The sequence below is a fragment of the Ips typographus genome, unplaced genomic scaffold (assembly GCF_016097725.1).
Source record: "Ips typographus isolate SLU unplaced genomic scaffold, UJ_Ityp_2.0 IpsContig34, whole genome shotgun sequence".
NCBI lineage: Eukaryota > Metazoa > Arthropoda > Insecta > Coleoptera > Curculionidae > Ips > Ips typographus.
In genome coordinates, this window is record NW_028098573.1 from 124428 (window position 1) to 141860 (window position 17433).

At 37.9% G+C, this 17433-nt stretch overlaps 1 protein-coding gene across 1 annotated transcript in view; it reads left to right on the plus strand.

Annotated features, from left to right (window-relative positions):
* The window catches only part of LOC145739659 (ATP-dependent translocase ABCB1-like), an 80453-nt gene that overhangs the window by 51019 nt on the left and 12001 nt on the right, over positions 1 to 17433 (plus strand). The window contains exons 13-17 of the mRNA XM_081994970.1: positions 4774 to 4865; positions 4925 to 5083; positions 14374 to 14640; positions 16403 to 16606; positions 17267 to 17408. Of these exons, the coding sequence (XP_081851096.1) occupies positions 4774 to 4865; positions 4925 to 5083; positions 14374 to 14640; positions 16403 to 16606; positions 17267 to 17408 (864 nt within the window). The remainder of the gene's footprint in view (positions 1 to 4773; positions 4866 to 4924; positions 5084 to 14373; positions 14641 to 16402; positions 16607 to 17266; positions 17409 to 17433) is intronic.

Below are 17433 nucleotides of genomic sequence, written 5' to 3' on the forward strand. Positions count from 1 at the left end.
TACCAACTTTAAGTGATTTTTATCAATATTTACAAGTCAAGGCTGACTACTTGGAGATATTGAAATTAAATACAGATCAAAATGCTGAAAAACATCATACTGCAAAAAGTCGGAATTCGTATTCATTTTCTTGTCAGAGAGGTTAAGGTTTATCTTGTAACTCTTCCTCAAACTTTTCTAATGCACAACTGAATGCACAATGCTATTTTTGCTACTAAAGGTCACTACATTCAGAGGTGCACCAGTTTTTTAAATTTAACAGAGGACAGGATTGAGAAAGTAAAGCAACAAAGACTGTGCATTAATTGCCTAAGAGCTGATCATTCTTACAAAAGGTTTGGAAAGATTGCAGAAAATGTAATGGAAGGCATAGTACATTATTGCATTTTGACAAGAAAAAATCTGATTAAGCCTGTTATTTCATCTAATAGTACTGACACTGCTGGAATTGACTACTGTATAATGTTAATTGTGCAATAGTAAGCCACCAAATAGTGACAGTATTTGATATCAATTTATAACCAAATAATTGCAGGGTATTGCTAGACTCCACGTCACGTCTCAATCTAATTTCATTACTCATGAATTGTGCGAAAGTTTCGGATTGGTTATTTCGAAGGTAAATTTGTCTGTGGTTGGTATAAATCAAGTATCTTCTACAATACAGGGTATGTGTACAGTAACCATTCAGTCAAAAATATAGGCAATTAACAGGACTATTAGTTGTTTAGTACTGCCGGTAATTAATGCAAATATGCCTAGTCAACATATTGTTACGGTTTGGGCCTACTATGCTCGATACTTACTGAACGAGTGCTCGATTCGGGATGGATCCGATACGCCGCAATATCTGACCGGGCGCGTGTTAAAGTAGGCCACCGTTAGAAAGCGATACACCGAGAAGCATCTTCGATGTTCAACGCAGTTTTAAAGAGTAGAATAATTGTGGAATTGTAGTAGTGTTTTTGGTAGCTGAATTAATTATTGTACGTAGTGTTTTGAAGTGTAAATAAATTTATTTATTGTTGAGTTAGATTGACCTTGGGTAAACCCACGGAAAAATCGTAACAATATTAAGATGTCAACTATTAAGATTCCACATCATTTAATGTTAGCAGATCCTCAATTATCAGGTCAAATAAGGTAGATATGCTTTTGGGTGCTGAATTATTTTCCCACTTTTAAGTATTGCACAATGGTCATTAGGTCGAAATATGCCTACGCTTCAAAAAACTGTTTTAGGTTGGGTAGTTGCTGGAACCATACCCCAATATTCCCAGTCTCAAATTTGTTCTTCCCAGTCCTCAATGTTGTTAACTTTCTCATCAAATTGTAAATAATTCCATGTCCAATACTGAATTGTCAGATCAGTTGAAACTTTTCTGGGAAATTGAAGAACCTATGGCGTAAGTTAACAATCATGCTGTTGATGATACTGTCTGTAAAAATATATTTCTTGAGACTACAAAACGGGATAAAAAAGGAAGATTTATTGTTCAAATTTCTTTAAAATTTGACCCTGGTCTTCTGAGGGATTCTAGAGGCAATGCTATAAAACGACTTAATTCACTTGAACGCAAGTTGAAAAATAGTCCTTCTAGGTCTAAACTATACTATGATTGTCATATCTGAATACCTTTCTATGGGTCACGTCTCTAGTACTTACACATGACGAATCTCCATTTTCTAATTTTTTAACCCATCACGGTGTCTTTAATTAAAATAATCAGACCACAAAGTTACGAACAGTTTTTGATGGGTCATGTTCTTTAAATTCAGGACTTTGTCTAAATGATCTTCAGTATACTGGTCCTGTAATTCAAGACGACTTGTTATCTATTCTACTGCGATTTCGATTACATGTTTATGTACTTTGTGGTGATGTTATCAAGATGTTCAGATACTAATTGTTCCCTCACAAAGATATCTTCAGTGTGATAAGTTCAAGAGTTTCAGTTAAATACAGTTACTTATGGGACTAGATCTGCTCCTTGGCTTTCTGTACGGTGTCTCAAGCAATTGGCACATTATCTTGAATGACTTTTTTATGGATAATTTGTTCACTGGGGGTGACACTGAAGAAAAAGTAAAGGAAATCAATGTGTCAATTTTGAAGTCTGGGTGTTTTCATTTGCATTAATGGGCTTCCAATAATGAAGTTATAGTAGCTCATCTTCAACAAAATCCTTGAAAAATCCTACGGTTGTAATAAAGATTGGGGAAGGTAATAAGACTAAAACATTGGGTCTTTACTGGTCCTGTTTTGATAACAACTTTTGTTATAATATGACAACTAATTGCTCCAGTTCAGTAACTAAAACAACTGTATTATCTGACATTGCTCAGATCTAAGATAGGACGTCCCCCCGTCCACTAGGTCTTTTGGGTCCATGTATAATTATAGGTAAGATTTTAATGCAGAAATTGTGGTCATTAAAGCTCTCCTGGGATGAAAGTCTTCCTTGTAATGTTGATACTGAGTGGCGAACATTTACGAGCCAACTTTCATTCCTAAATAACGTTTCTATTCTTAGATTGGTCTTTTGCCAGATGAAGACGATATCCAGATACATGGTTTCTGCAACGCCTTAATGCTTGCATATGGAGCATGCATCTATTTTCAAAGCGTAGATCGTCGCGTCCTTGTAAGGGTTGCCCTTGTTATGTCAAAGTCCAGGGTTGCTCCTTTAAAATCTCTGACGATTCCCAGATTAGAATTGTGTGGAGCATTGTTGCTTGCTCAATTGTACGCCAAAGTAGTATCTTCTATAAATCTAAAGCCTTCAAGAGTTTATCTTTGAAGTGATTTGATTTGTGAATTTGTCTACGATCTTGGATAAAAACTTGTCCAAGCATGTTGAACACCTTTGTTCAAAATAGAGTATCTCAAATTAACAAACTTACATCATCATCAGGTGACTGACGGTAAGCGGCTACAGAAAACAATCCTGCCGATTATATTTCTAGAGGTGTCAATCCAGTTGAGTTGTCTAAATTACAAAAATGGTGGAATGGTCCCTATTGGCTCTCAAACAAAGAAGAGGATTGGCCGAAATCATCTGCAGTATTTGACGGCAAAATTCCAGAATTGAGACAACAGCGAACTACATTTGTGAACGTTCAGATTCTAGATCATCTGCCAATAAGTTTTGCGAAACATTTGACTAGGTTTTTTGACTATGATTTTCAAAAACCCTGATAACTTCCGAGCTTCAATTAGCTACTAATACTTTGGTCAAAATATCACAACGAGAAATTGGCAATGAAATTTCTTTGCTTTGCTTTCAAAGAACTTACCGTTACCTGTAAAGTCACGACTACTTTCATTGAATCCATTTTTAGATAAAAACGGCTTTTTGCGGGTCGGCGGTCGCCTTCAACATTCGTGTTTGACATTTGAAGCTAAACATCTTGCTCTTTTGACCAAGTTAATCTTTAGATATGAACATGAACGATTGTTTCATGTGGGTACTCAACAGCTTCTATAGTCTATGCGTCAGAGATTTTGGCCTCTAAATGGTCAAAATATTGCTAGATATACCGTTCATGTGTTCGGTGTTTGAGAGTTATACCTGTTACAGAATTTCCTATTATGGGAGACCTTCCAAAGGAAAGGGTTTGTCCAGCTCCTCTTTTTTTTTGTGACAGGAGTAAATTATACCGGACCTATCTTGATAAAAAAACAAGTCCGGACGTGGTGCGAAACTAATAAAGTGCTACATAGCTCTTTTCATATGCTTTACAACCAAATGTGTCCATCTTGAACTGGTTGGAGATCTGACTAAAGAAGCCCAGCCAGGTATTCTCAGGCAAAGAATCTAATTTTATTGGATCTCAGTTTGATTTTTCTGAATTGGCTAAATTTTTAGCGTCAAATGAAACATACACACAAATTATTTGCATTTAAGTATAAATTGGAAATTTATACCAGCCTTTTCTCCACACATGGGTGGAATTTGGGAAGCTGGGGTTAAGGCAACTAAGAAACATTTGAAAAGGGTTTGACGAAATGCGCATTTAACGTTTGAGGATTAGTGCAAATAGAAGGGATTTTAAAATCCCGTCCATTATCCCCTATGGACGGGATTTACCTGACTATTCTTTCAAAGTATGTTTCTGCCAGTTCAAACTTTGACACCGTTTTTTTCCCTGACTGTACCCAGTTTTGTGGTGTTTCTTCAGGGTATTGGATAGGAAATTTAATGAGGTTTCCAAAAATGTGCTTATAATTGTCATTTTCTCGCTCCAAGGAGGTTTGAGAAGCGATTTTGTCACTGACTGTCCTTTCAAATTGTGTTTCTGTCAGTTCGAATTGTGACACCGTTTTTTCCCTGACTGTACAAAATTTTGTTGTGTTTTTTTAAGGTTATTGGATAGGAAATTTAATGAGGATTTCAAAAAATATGCTTAAAACTGTCATATTCTAGCTCCAAGTAGGTGTGACAAGCGATTTCGTCGCTGAGTGTCCTTTCGAATTGTGTCAGTTCAGACTTTAAAATCGCTTTTTTGCCTGACTGTACTAAACTTTGTTGTGTTTTTTCAAGCTATTGGATAGGTTATTTTAAGGAGATTCCAAAAATTTGCTTAACTGTCATTTTCATATTCCAAGTGAGTTTTACAAGCGATTTTGTCTTGTAACACACAAAAATGTTTTAAGGCAATCTCGTAAAGCAAGAGATTCCTTAAAACTCTCTGAAATACACTTTTGCTATAAACTTCTCAAATACGGAGCTACGCCTTGTTGAACCTACACTTTCCTGTATGTTGTTTCAGGACAAGTCAAAGAGGACACAGTCCAGAAATCGTTGAGTTTCTCCTGCAAATTCCTGAAAGAAGACAACGTCGTAGAAGAAACTGAGGACCATGTAAATGAACTCAGAACCACTTCTGAGTAAATCCTTTTAATCCTTTTTGGCTTACGCAGGATCAGAAATTACAGACTTCGAGCGATTGGAGCACCATATTGAAAATACTGAAGATCAACAGTCCTGAATGGTTGTCTATGGTAACTGGAGCATTAGCGTCCTTGATGAACGGTGCTTCCTTGCCTTTGTACGGTTTGATCTTTGGTGACATACTTGGGGTGAGTTTTGTGTGCAAAAAACTTTGCTACAAAGTAAATAAGTTTAGTAGAGACACTGAATGAGGTTATAAATGCAACTTACCAGATTTTTGGGCTGTGGCTACTGATAAAGTATCTTTATCACGATTTATTTTTATTTTCTTTGCATTATGTGGGTAGCAATTAACTCAAAATTATTACTAATTAAACTTTATAAGTAATTATTACTTAATAAACAACGCCAGCAAACTTAACTAAACCAATTAACTATTCAATTAAGCGGCTGTTCGAATAAGCGTTTCTTAAATCTTCCCCTTGATTTAATCGAGAATAGGAGTGTACAACTTAGTTACGATACGGGCCGGATACGATGTCAAACAGGTCAATGGTGTAATGCAGAAAACTAAAAGCCACGCAATGCAATCAACGTTACAGGTACACAATGATTCAAAGTTAATTACGGGGACAAAGCAGTCTAAACATCTCATTTAGGTTTCCAATCATTTTAGGAACTTAATTTTTTGCCAAATTTAAAATTTTTTATAATGTTAAGTGCAAGTTTATACGAGTAGTTATTTTTACAGCAAGTGACAAACCATTTTTTTAAGTGAAAGCAAAACTCAGAGTCGATCTCCACAAATATATATTAATAAAAAGTTGTTATCTGCCTAACATGTTTCGGGTGTATTCAGACACCCATCTTCAGAAACTTAACTAGATCACTAGTCTGCTGGCTGTCATTCTAAAAGGGGGGACAGCTGAACCCAGATGTACTAAGGTGGTTTTTTTATTCTGCACGGGGGAAAAAAAACCTTGATCAAAAAACCCAGTTCTGGTTCTGAGGTGACAGGTTGCTCCGTTTTTTATTCTCGAAGAGGGAAAAAACTTAATCAAAACCCAGTGTTGATGTCAAAGATGAAGTTAGTTACTCGGTTTTTTTATTCTTGAAGGGGGAAAAAACTTAATCAAAACCCAGAGAAGTTGAATGATGTAAAATCTGCATGTTTATCTGAAGGAGACCAAATGGACACGAAAGGGACGTCACACAACAAAAAACCGCGGTGGACACTCACAAGTTGGACATTTAAACAGATTAAAATAGGGGCGACTTTCCCTTTGTCACTGTGGAGGTGTGACCGTGCAGGGCAACATGGCTTGGGTGCAGCCGGACATGGAGACTCCAAAAAAACCGAGTAACTAACTTCATCTTTGACATCAACACTGGGTTTTGATTAAGTTTTTTCCCCCTTCGAGAATAAAAAACGGAGCAACCTGTCACCTCAGAACCAGAACTGGGTTTTTTGATCAAGGTTTTTTTTCCCCCGTGCAGTATAAAAAAACCACCTTAGTACATCTGGGTTCAGCTGTCCCCCCTTTTAGAATGACAGCCAGCAGACTAGTGATCTAGTTAAGCCTCTGAAGATGGGTGTCTGAATACACCCGAAACATGTTAGGCAGATAACAACTTTTTATTAATATATATTTGTGGAGATCGACTCTGAGTTTTGCTTTCACTTACACTCACTACTCCACTGCGTGCATATGGACTACTACTTTTCGATAAAACCATTTTTTATTCATTCATATTTATTCGAGTGAATAAACCGGTTTAAGTCACGTGTCTTATACAGTATTTTATTAAATTTCGACTTTTTCTATTAAAAAAAAACTAAAATTACAGTTCTATTAAATTTGCACCGCGCCCCGTAGATGTAACATTGATGTTTGTTTGTTTACATCTGTAAATAGGCGAATGTTATGCAGAGTGATTTAATAGTTATTTATACAGCAAGTGACTTAAACCATTTTTTTTTACGAAAAGAACAACTATGTCCACGAGCATTGCGAGTGGCCTACGCTCTTCGAGTGAATAAACCGTTCACGAAAACGAACCGAAGTCACGTGTACACCTTTGTGACTAAGTATGTTCAGGCCAATTGCGTGTGACAAGTACTACCAAGTAATATTCATAAAACGTCTCATTAACTCAAAGCTAACTAAGGTAAAATTAGTTTTTATTGAATTAATTTGTTATTTATGAAGCAAATCATAAGTTGTTATACATCACTAAAATCAGAATAAAACGTACTATTTGGTGGGCTAAAAATCCAATATGGCGCCCATAAGAAAAAAGAAAGTTGATGATGACTGACAAAAAACGAAACGTCGTGTGGCAAATTTGATTCCATCATCGAATAGCTGGGAAAAAGTGGCAATGAAAAGATGCTTTTAGTTTTGGGATATCTCTTCAAATAAGGTTAGAAATAAATAAAAACAAAAAATCAAATTTTCAGTTTTTTTCGGATATCTTCGGGAGTACTAAGCATTTCGTTGAGATTTAAATTGCGCAACTTTGCCCCAATTTAAACTTTCTCGTACTTCTTATGGTTTCTGAGATCCCAATGGTGAGGGTCGAATTTGAATTACCCTGTATGGTGCAGGCCAAAAGTTCAAGCAAAGGGTTCAAGTTAGAGATCTGAAAAAAATCCAGAAAACTAGTCCGTGATGGGTACTACAACTTTCATTATTACGATTTTTCAATCAAATCAACCGTACAGGCGCAAAAAAATCAAAACCGTTCTCCCATGTTAATCTCCTATGTCCAAGGTGCTCTTGGACACCTGGTATATTCATACTTCGTTACACACCCCTCTCTCTTCGGGAAAAAAAAAAGATAAACCCAGTTTATTTTTTTTAACAACTTCAATGACCTCCTCGGTTACCAAATTATATACTAAATCCGTATCTCCGCACCAGACTCTTAAATTAAAACATAAGTCCTAGCAACAAGTAATGACGAAAAAAAACACAACTTCTTATGATTACGACTCGGCCCCTGTCACGGGTGCACACGACGCAACACTACTATGCAACAACGATCGCCCTCTCGGAACCCAGGTATTAAACCTATCGGGACACAAAACGGCGCGTATTCGGAGATACCCTGGGCGGTGGCAGGACGGTCTTCTTGCGGCTAAGATTGACCTGTCCTACGATCGACCTCCAAACTAGACTCGACATAAGTTGACTTAAGGTCCTTTATGTGGATATGTCGAAAAATTTTGCCGGTACGATCTTTAAGATCATAGACCACAGGGGAGACAACTTTGACAACGGTGTAAGGGCCTGAGTATTTAGGCGCTAGTTTGGCCGCAAAACCCCGCACAGCTGAAGATAACGGATTTACACGGCGGTAAACTAGATCTCCTAAATGACATCTCAATGCGCGTCTCCGTAGATTGTAATGTCGGCATTGAGTGGTGAATGCCCGACTTAAGTTTAAACGGACCAGCTCATAAGTTTCACAAAGCTGTTTGAGGCGGCTACTGTCCTCCTCAATATCGGAGAGCTGGGGCTCCACGGACGGTTCGGTACGGTCGGTTTTCGGCCTAGTAAAACAGTACAAGGCCTTTGGGGGCTCTAACTCACGGCCAAAATTCAGATATGCGGGCGTGAAACCGGTGGAGTCATGCTGTGATGTGTTTATGGCAAACACTACTTCCGGCAGAAAGACATCCCACTTCAAATTGGGTGCCATTGTCGGACAGCACGGTCTTTGGACAACCAAAACGATTTACAATCTCCTCGTAGAAAGACTGGCTTACAGCACGAGCTGTTGCCTTCCTTATTGCTCGACACTGTACCCATTTAGTGAAACGGTCTTGGAAAACTACTAGGTAGTTGTTTCCTTTGGCCGAATGAGGAAAAAGGCCAACTAAGTCGGCACTGACGGTTTCCCAGGGACTGTGTTTACGAGACGGTTGCATCTGGCCTGGAGGTGCCTGTTGTGAAAGCTTTTACCTCTGAGAGGAGGAATAATTACAGATATATTTAGCGATATCACGCATCATTCCCAGCCAGTTGGGTAATACGGACGGTAGTTTTCGCTATTCCCAAATGTCCGGCGTTCGGTTCATTACGGTTCTGCCGTAGAACGGTGTCACGAGCAGTTTTTGGGACGCAAAGTTTCCAAGGAGCGGTCGGTTCGGCGGTGATACCTTCATTTATATCCCAGAAATGTCGGAACAGGAGGTCGTCTTTTATGCAGTAATCCGGAAACTCCCTAGGATTGCATTCAACGGCTTTTTTGTTGGCAAGATACCAAGAACACGTCTCAAAATCTTCAATTAATGCTACGGATTCTGGCGGATCGGTAGACGTTATCGGAACCGGTTCTCGTGACAGAGCATCCGCGACTTTATTCAAAATTCCCTTACGGTACTTGATTTCAAAATCAAACGTAAGCTGTTTGAGCAGTAAAAAGTTGGGTTTTTTAAGGAGTGTAGCCAACGCAACGTAACGACTGGTGATCAGTCACTACTGTAAAACAGTATCCTTCCAGGTACGATCTTTTCAATTCCCCAATCTATTGCTAAGCACTCTTTCTTGGTCACCGAAAACTTCCGTTCAGTAGCCGTCAACGTTCTGCTCGCATAAGCGATGATGTGGTTGCCATTGGAATCATGCTGTATTAATGCAGCACCTAGCCCATGTTCCGACGCATCTGTTTGTAGTACAAACGGTCGGGAAAATCTGGACATGCCAAAATAGGGGCTACGGTTAAGCATTTCTTTAACTGCTCAAATTCTTGCTGTTGGTCTTCGGACCAGGACCACTTGACTCCCTTCTTTAGTAGTCGGTTTAGGGGAGAGGCAATCTGGGAAAAGTCTTTCACAAAACGACGGTACCAGGAGGCAATGCCTAAGAAACGGCGGAAACCTCTTACCGTAGTTGGTGCCGGTAAGTTTTCAATAGCTGACACCTTTTCTGGGTTGGTATAGATACCGTTGGATGTAACCAGGTGACCCTAGTAACGTACAGATTTTCGGCAAAACTGGCACTTTTCTGGATTAAGTCTAAGATTTGCGGCTCTCAGACGACGGAATACCTCGGACAGATTGTCGAGATGTAGTTTAAAAGTTTTCCCAAAGTTTCTGTCAAAGATTTTGAACTTTATTTAAGAATTACACAACGATTTACAACTCTACAACTCACTTTTAAACCACTAAAGTCACTTATACCACTTTTCACTACTTCGTTCCTTGCTTTATCGCGCCACTGTTATTTCACAACTCACAGCTGACTGTCCGTCGGCTCGGTCGGTTTATATATGTGTGGGTGATCGATTATCGAACGTTCCTGTATGCACAGAATGTGCTCGCTATACGTCCAGTAAACGTTTATTATATCGCGAACATTCCATCGGATGCGCCGATCCAAGTTTAATGATAACGGGACATGTACAAAGTAGTTGTTGCATTTTACATGGGGTTAAATGGGTAACTCCCTTATTTTAAGGCCTAGAGGGTTGAGGCTTCGTGTGTGTGTTCTCTATGTGTTGAGCGTTGCAACTGTCACTTTTTTGGAAAAACATCAAATATTTCGAAAACGGCTAGAGATAGACATAGGGCATTGTACACAAAAGTTGGTCAGAATTTTGTGAGGAATCCAAATATGTAATAATATATAGGGTGTTCTATTTAAAATAAGAAAGTTGTGATCGACTTCCGGTATAAACGGAAGTGCAACCATCTTGAAAATATTTTAGTTGGATTGGGCATGCCCACATCAGTACCCTGCCAAATTTTCAAAACTCTCCTATTTATACTTTTTCCAATATCAATCGATGTCTTTCGTCGTGGGACACCCTGTATAGGTACAATCTTTAAAATACATGCATGGATCCTTTCTAGACTTCTGAAAACCCATTTTTAGTAGATAATCATTCAAAAATATGTTCCAACTTTTAGGTGCTTGTTTCAAACCATACAAGCTTTTTGACAATTTAAATTCTAAATTAGGATCATTTCCTTCAAGACCATCAGGTTGAAACATATATACTGGTGTTTCCAAAACTCCATACAGGAATGCTGTATTGTAGGAACGAGTTTTTATATCCTGTAAACTCTGCATCATTGCTCCCTTCATCTTGGCTACACTTGACTTTCCTGGACTCTTCTAATATTAATTTATTCTTAACAAAGTCTAATGTTACTTTACTTTCATCCTGACAAAACATTATGTCAATTAAAAAGAAGTAGTAGTCCATATCCTTTCATTGGAACAAAAAAAATTCAACAAAATGGAGATGTAAAAATCTTTAGAATCTAAAGATTTTTACATCTCCATTTTGTTTCCTGTTCGATCGCCTCTGCCATGGATGGTGGATTAAATCTAAACTTATCTTTTTCTCTCCATAGGGTCTAACCCAGCCCTTAAAAATGGGTCTAATTTAAGTTTTTGTTTTTTTCAATTAAATATGTAGTGTCAGTTTTTTTCTCCATAATCAGCTTTATTCCCCCCTTTAAACAACTATTTAAATTCACAAAATCTTTATAACATGGGTCTCACTGTCTCCCCCTTTCTAAAAAGACAGCCGGCGCATTGATTGTCGAGTTGAGCTCCTGAAGATGGCCATTTATATGTCCGAAACTAGTAGAGCAGGCCTTACCTTTTGAAGGTCGAAATAAAGTATTGTGGAGACGACTGCGTGTCATTCCCTTCCTTTTGTATTGTGTCAATTGCTGTGGTGACTGCTTGATAGGTGTCAGGCATAGCTGACAAAAGCTGGGAAATTGCTTCAGTATTTTCTATGTGACCTCCAGGTTCCCTTAGTTCAAACACTGTCTGACGTAGTCCTCTTAACTTTTTCTGCAATGCTATCTGTGTTGAAATAACCTTCTTCTGATAGGTATCTTGAAGAGTTTTCATCATTGCTTGAGCAGTTTCCTTGGTTTTAATCATTTCCAGCATATTATCAGCCAAACATTGGACTATGATATTTCTTGCTTTCACGTCTGCTTTTCTAAAAGCTTCGAGTAACTGAACATCAGTTGGTGGTTCTTGATTTAGAACATTAAAAACATTTGATTGTTCTAGTATCAACTTTACTCTGAATTCCCAGTGTGAAAAACCTGTACCATTAAAAGGCTTGATACTCTGCATCAACGAATTATTTCCTGCAGCCATTTTTCCTGGTCACAAACCTTGCAACACTTCAGACAATACAAGGAATGACAAATTCCACAAGACTTTTCAATCCCTCAGATTGTGTTCTCGGCCCATAACCTATGGACTTTTATTCGTAGTGGAAGCCTGAGGGATTAACTTTAAACTCCATAAAGCAACTAACTGTATTTTAAGAGGACTTTAATAAAAAAACAATTAAATATTTTCGGCCATGAGCTTCCGTTTACTTTCTTACTTCTACAACTTCTAACCTACAAAAACTTATTCATGCAATAGTGTAGCTAACGCCATCTACTAGCATTTTATTGAGTTAAGGTTTCAGAATTGCTTTAGTAACTCCGTAGTCTTTTAACAGTTAATAATATGAGAGCAAGACAACTGTAATCACTAAGCCAACAGCCCCACATTACTTTATTTAGTTAAAACTTAACCAAAACATGGCTCGATTTGGTGTTTTTCAAAATCCATTATTAAATTATTTTAATAAATTTCGTCCTATAACTAGTCAATTATTCAACGCTTAGCAACGATTTAGACATTTTTTTATTCTCTAGATATTTAAAAAAAAATTAAATCACTCTGCTCCCAATTTAAACTTTCTCGTATCTCTTATGGTTTCTGAGATCCCAATGGTGAGGGTCGAATTTGAATTACCCTGTATAAACAATCTTTATTTCCGAGGAAAACGACTATCGACCTACAATGGTCTTTCTGCCAATGTAACGGAAATAAAGCTTAATGAATTTACATACATATTTAGACGTTAAAAGAAAATGTTTTACAAAAAAAAAGGTTAAAATTAATAAAATTAATAGTTTCTTTAGATAAAATGTTCCAACCGACTATAATGGGGAAAGGCGTAGCGAGGTTGTCTAGTTGGTCTTGTGAAGGAGAGGGGGTTTATTATTGTCCAGTTGTGGGGGTTGTTTTTCCATTTTGCCTCTAGTTCCGTTAATCGTTAAGTTATTTTTGTCATTTGTGTCCATTCGTAGAGTGATTTGTTAGATGGGTTATGTAGCGGGTTTCAAGAGTGTCTAATCTTAGTTATTACTCTAAGTGCAATTTGTTCTGTAGTTTGTATGTGATTTTTTGTTTTGCTGGTCGCATTAACTCAGTATGTGTCCGTGGTCTGCAAATCTTCTTCTTAAGGTGCCTATTCGTTTCGAATGTTGGCTACTAGCATGGCTATTCTGATCTTGTTGACTGCTGCCTTGAAAAGTCCTGTGGTGGTAAGAGAGAACCATTTTCTCAGGTTTTGAAGCCATGAGATTCTCCTCCGTCCTGGGCCTCTTTTCCCAAAAATCTTACCCTGCAGAATAAGCTGCAACAGATTGTATCGTTGTTCGTTGCGCATAACGTGACCTAAATACTCCAGTTTCCGCTTCTTTACGTTGTTTATAATTTCACGTTCCTTGCCCATTCTTCGAAGAACCGCATCATTGGTGATTCTATCAACCCAGGAAATTTTCAGGATACGCCTGCAAATAGATTTGTATATTTTAGTTCCAGTTTTTGTGCTTATACCTCTGTTCTTGTACGTAAGAGCTCTGAAATGTTAGTAGTTCGTTTAATAATTTCAGTTCTCACGTTTTGTGCATGTTTTGTGAATTTGAGTTTTTGGCCAAGTGTTATCCCTAAGTATTTTATTTCTTGGCTTGGTGTAGTTACGTTACCGTCTGTTGTTATTGTAGGAGAGTTGTCTTTTATTTTGTGATTTGTTAAGAGTAGTTGGTTTTTCGTGGGGTTTGGTGTTAATCTGCATTTGTAGAACCATGCCGTCGTGTTGTCTGTTAATGTCTGGAGTTCCTCTACAGCTGTTGCCGTAGTTTTGGCATGAACTGTGAGTGCAGTATCGTCAGCATATTGTAGAATGTAGTCATGTTTGCATGTGGTCATGTAGCATGTAGTCATGTGGTTTTTGTCAAGTAGATTGTAGTTGTATATGCCATGGCAGTAGATATTGTAGAGGAAGGGTGATAAAGGCGACCTTTGTGGTCGTCCTTGTTCAGGAATAAAAGGAAAGGAAAGGGTGTTGTCTATACGTATTTCTAGTTGTCTGTTTTTCAGTTTCTAATAATGTGGATTAAGTATTTTTGTGTGTTCAGTTCGTGTAGTTTGTATAGTAGTCCTTTGTGTCATACGCGGTCAAATGCTTTAAAGAGACATGCCGATTTCTTGTTTTCAATATGCGTAGTTTGTTTCGTACATTTTTGTGGATATTTGCATTTTGTTTCAGTACTCCTTATACTACCCCTGTACCACTGTCACTTAAGTGACATTAATGACGTTTTTTGTGAGAACTATCCATGCTTCAGTCAATATATAACAATTTTTTTTTGCAGGCTTTAACTAAATCCGACAACACAGCACTAAGAACCGAAGCCAACTCGTACTGTTCGTTGTTTCTGTACTTGGGCGTGGCCTCTGGAATCAGTATTTTTCTGCAAATTTATGGTTTTGGGTATGCCGGAGAAAAGTTGACGTACAGTTTGAGGAACAAACTCTTCGTCACCATGCTAAACCAGGAAATTGGATTCTACGACCGGAAAGAGAATGGCGTGGGGGCATTGTGCGCTCAGCTTTCTGGGGATGCAGCGAGTGTTCAAGGGGTAAGTGCATTTAGTAGAAAATGATGAATTATTGTTTTATTTTACATTCAACTTTTCTTCTTTATATTTTTTTATAGCCCTACAAATAACCAAGTTATTGGTTATTGAAATTGTGGAATTATTTTAGTATTTTTGTGCTTCTGCGCAGTTTTCTGTTTGTAACTTCCTTATTTGACCACCTTTCTCACCGAAAGTCTTCAGAAGCTTTTTTGTAGACAATTAAATTTTCTACAACTTTCCTTCTTTAAAGTTTTTCTTGTAACTCTACAAATAACAGAGTTATGGATGATTGAAGTTGTTGGATCACTTCATTTTTGCGCTTCTGCAAAGTTTAATGTCAAATATCAATTTTTCGGTAAAATGTAAAGTTTTGTGGAAATTATCGAGTTTGTGCTTCCGGGCAGTTTTTGCGGAGTAATTTTCTATAAATTATTAATTGTCCTGTCAAATATCAAGTGTTTTTCTAGCTTTGCAAATAACCAAGGCAGGAGACATGGGAAGTGTGTAGACAGTGGAAAGGAAAAAAATAATGCGGTATAACGAAGCCAAGACAAAGGCCATGTTCGTAAAGCTGATGGGGCGGATTTGACAAGTGTCAACTGGCCTCTACAGTGTTGCTAGCTCAGAATTACACTATTAACGTCACGTGACGTGTATTTTATAAGTTCAGGTTTTACAACTGTCTAAATTTAATTTACCGTATTTTCTACGTTTATACTACATATTAAAAGTTACGGGACTGATTTTGATAGGTGTCAACTAGCCTTTACAGTGTTGCAAGCTCAGAATTGCATTATCAACATCATGACATGTATTTTAGAATTTCAGCTTTTACAACTGTCTAGTCTAGTCTAGAGTCTAGTTTAAACTACATTTTAAAAGTCACGTGGTTGATTTTGACAGGTGTCAACTAGCTTTTACCGGGTTGCAAGCTCGAAATTGCTTTATAAACGTCACGTGACGTGTATTTTCCAATTTCAACTTTTATAACTGTCTAAATTTAATTTACTATATTTTCATTTTTGGTCACGGTATACTAGGTAACATTAATAGAAACAGTAACGTGATAAAAAATAAAAATGGAAGGAGCTAACGGGATTATGTAGGAACAAGGGGAGAGTAAACGAGGGAAAAGCTAGGATGATCATGAAGTGCGAAGGGACACCGGCGGCTTTGTACGGAGGTGAGGTTTGGGGGGCAAGGAGTAAGTATCGTAGAGTGAGGAGACGTTTCTCCTCTCCTGTACGGAAGTTTCTGCTGAAACCGTAGCTATGGACACCCACAGGGTACTGTGCGGATGCCAGCCCTGGAACCTGAGAGCACTGTCTAGTACGGGAAAAGTGTCCAGGTTGACCACATTTAAAACCGGCTTATTTTGTTCACTTCTTGACTAGTAAGCTCTTTCATAAGCACTTCGCTTTTCCACTGTCCTGAAAGCAACATTTTTATGTTGCTATTGCACTCTGGCTTCCTCTGGCAGTAATCTGCCAATTAAATTTTCCAAAGTTCTCTCAACTGGTGTAGATTCCCAGGTTCTACAGAAATATCTGAACCGTAAAAACCTCGCAAATCTTTTTGCGAATTGTATTAATCACCGTAGAAGTTATGGTTCGATTCCAATGGCTATCCTTCTATAACACGCGCCAGGCCAGATGTTGCGGCGCATCGAATCCTTACGAATTGAGTGCTCGCTTGGTCAATGTCGAGAATATAGCAGGCGCCAATTCGTAACAATATTAATATTATTTTATTTGAATTTTAGGCTGCTGGATCAAGAGTTGGAATAGTACTAAACGCTTTAGCCACTCTACTTTTAGCCGTTTGTATCGGTTTCTACTTGGAATGGAGGTTAACCTTAATAGCTGGAGTATTTTTCCCTTTGATGTTCTTCTCCATTTCTTACGAGAGAAAGTCAGTCCAGAAGGAAACACAGTTAACCCAAAAGTTACTGGAAAAATCTGCCAAAGTAAATTTAATCATTTTTGTTAGTGTGAAGCTTTCCATAAACTCACAGCCATAAAGTGATATGCAGCCACTTTCTAGTTTTGTCAGGGAGGTTTCTTGAGGTCCTAAGATAATACCATAGAACCGCTTTGCCGCCCTCCTACCAGTACCATCAAATTGCGAAAGTTCAAACTTGTCTAATAATTTTCAATGTTATTGACTATACTTAGGGGTGTAGAAAACTAACACTTAGCGGAACCACTTTCTAGATTCATCATGAAAGTTTCTTGAGGACCTCATAACCCCTTGATACCATAGAACCACTTTGCGGCACCCTACCAGTACCACAAAATTGTAAAAATTACTTGTTTAATAGGTTTGCACTTTGCCGCACCCTACTAGTCCAAATTTCAAAAGTTTAAAATTGTTTTGTAGTTCTGGATATTATTGGTTATACTTAGGGGTGTATAAAGTTAACCATTAGTGGAACCACTTTCTAGTTTCGTCAGGGAAGTGCCTTGAGGTCTTAAAAATCCCTTGGTATCATAGAACCAAATTACCGCACCCTACGGCACCTAGTATCACCAAATTGCAAAAGTTTAAACTTGTTTTTATGGTTATCTTCACTCTAACAACATTTTTCCATGTTGTAGTGATTTTTAACATGTTTTATTATTACTAGATTGCTGTTGAGGCAATAGACAACATAAAAACTGTCAAATCTTTAGGATGCGAAAGTGTCTTCTGCGATTCCTACGAAAAAGAACTGGAATTCTGCCAGCAGGCTGGTTTCAAACGGTCTCACTTCAGATCTATTGTAATAGGTAAACTAGTGTTAAATCCACTGTC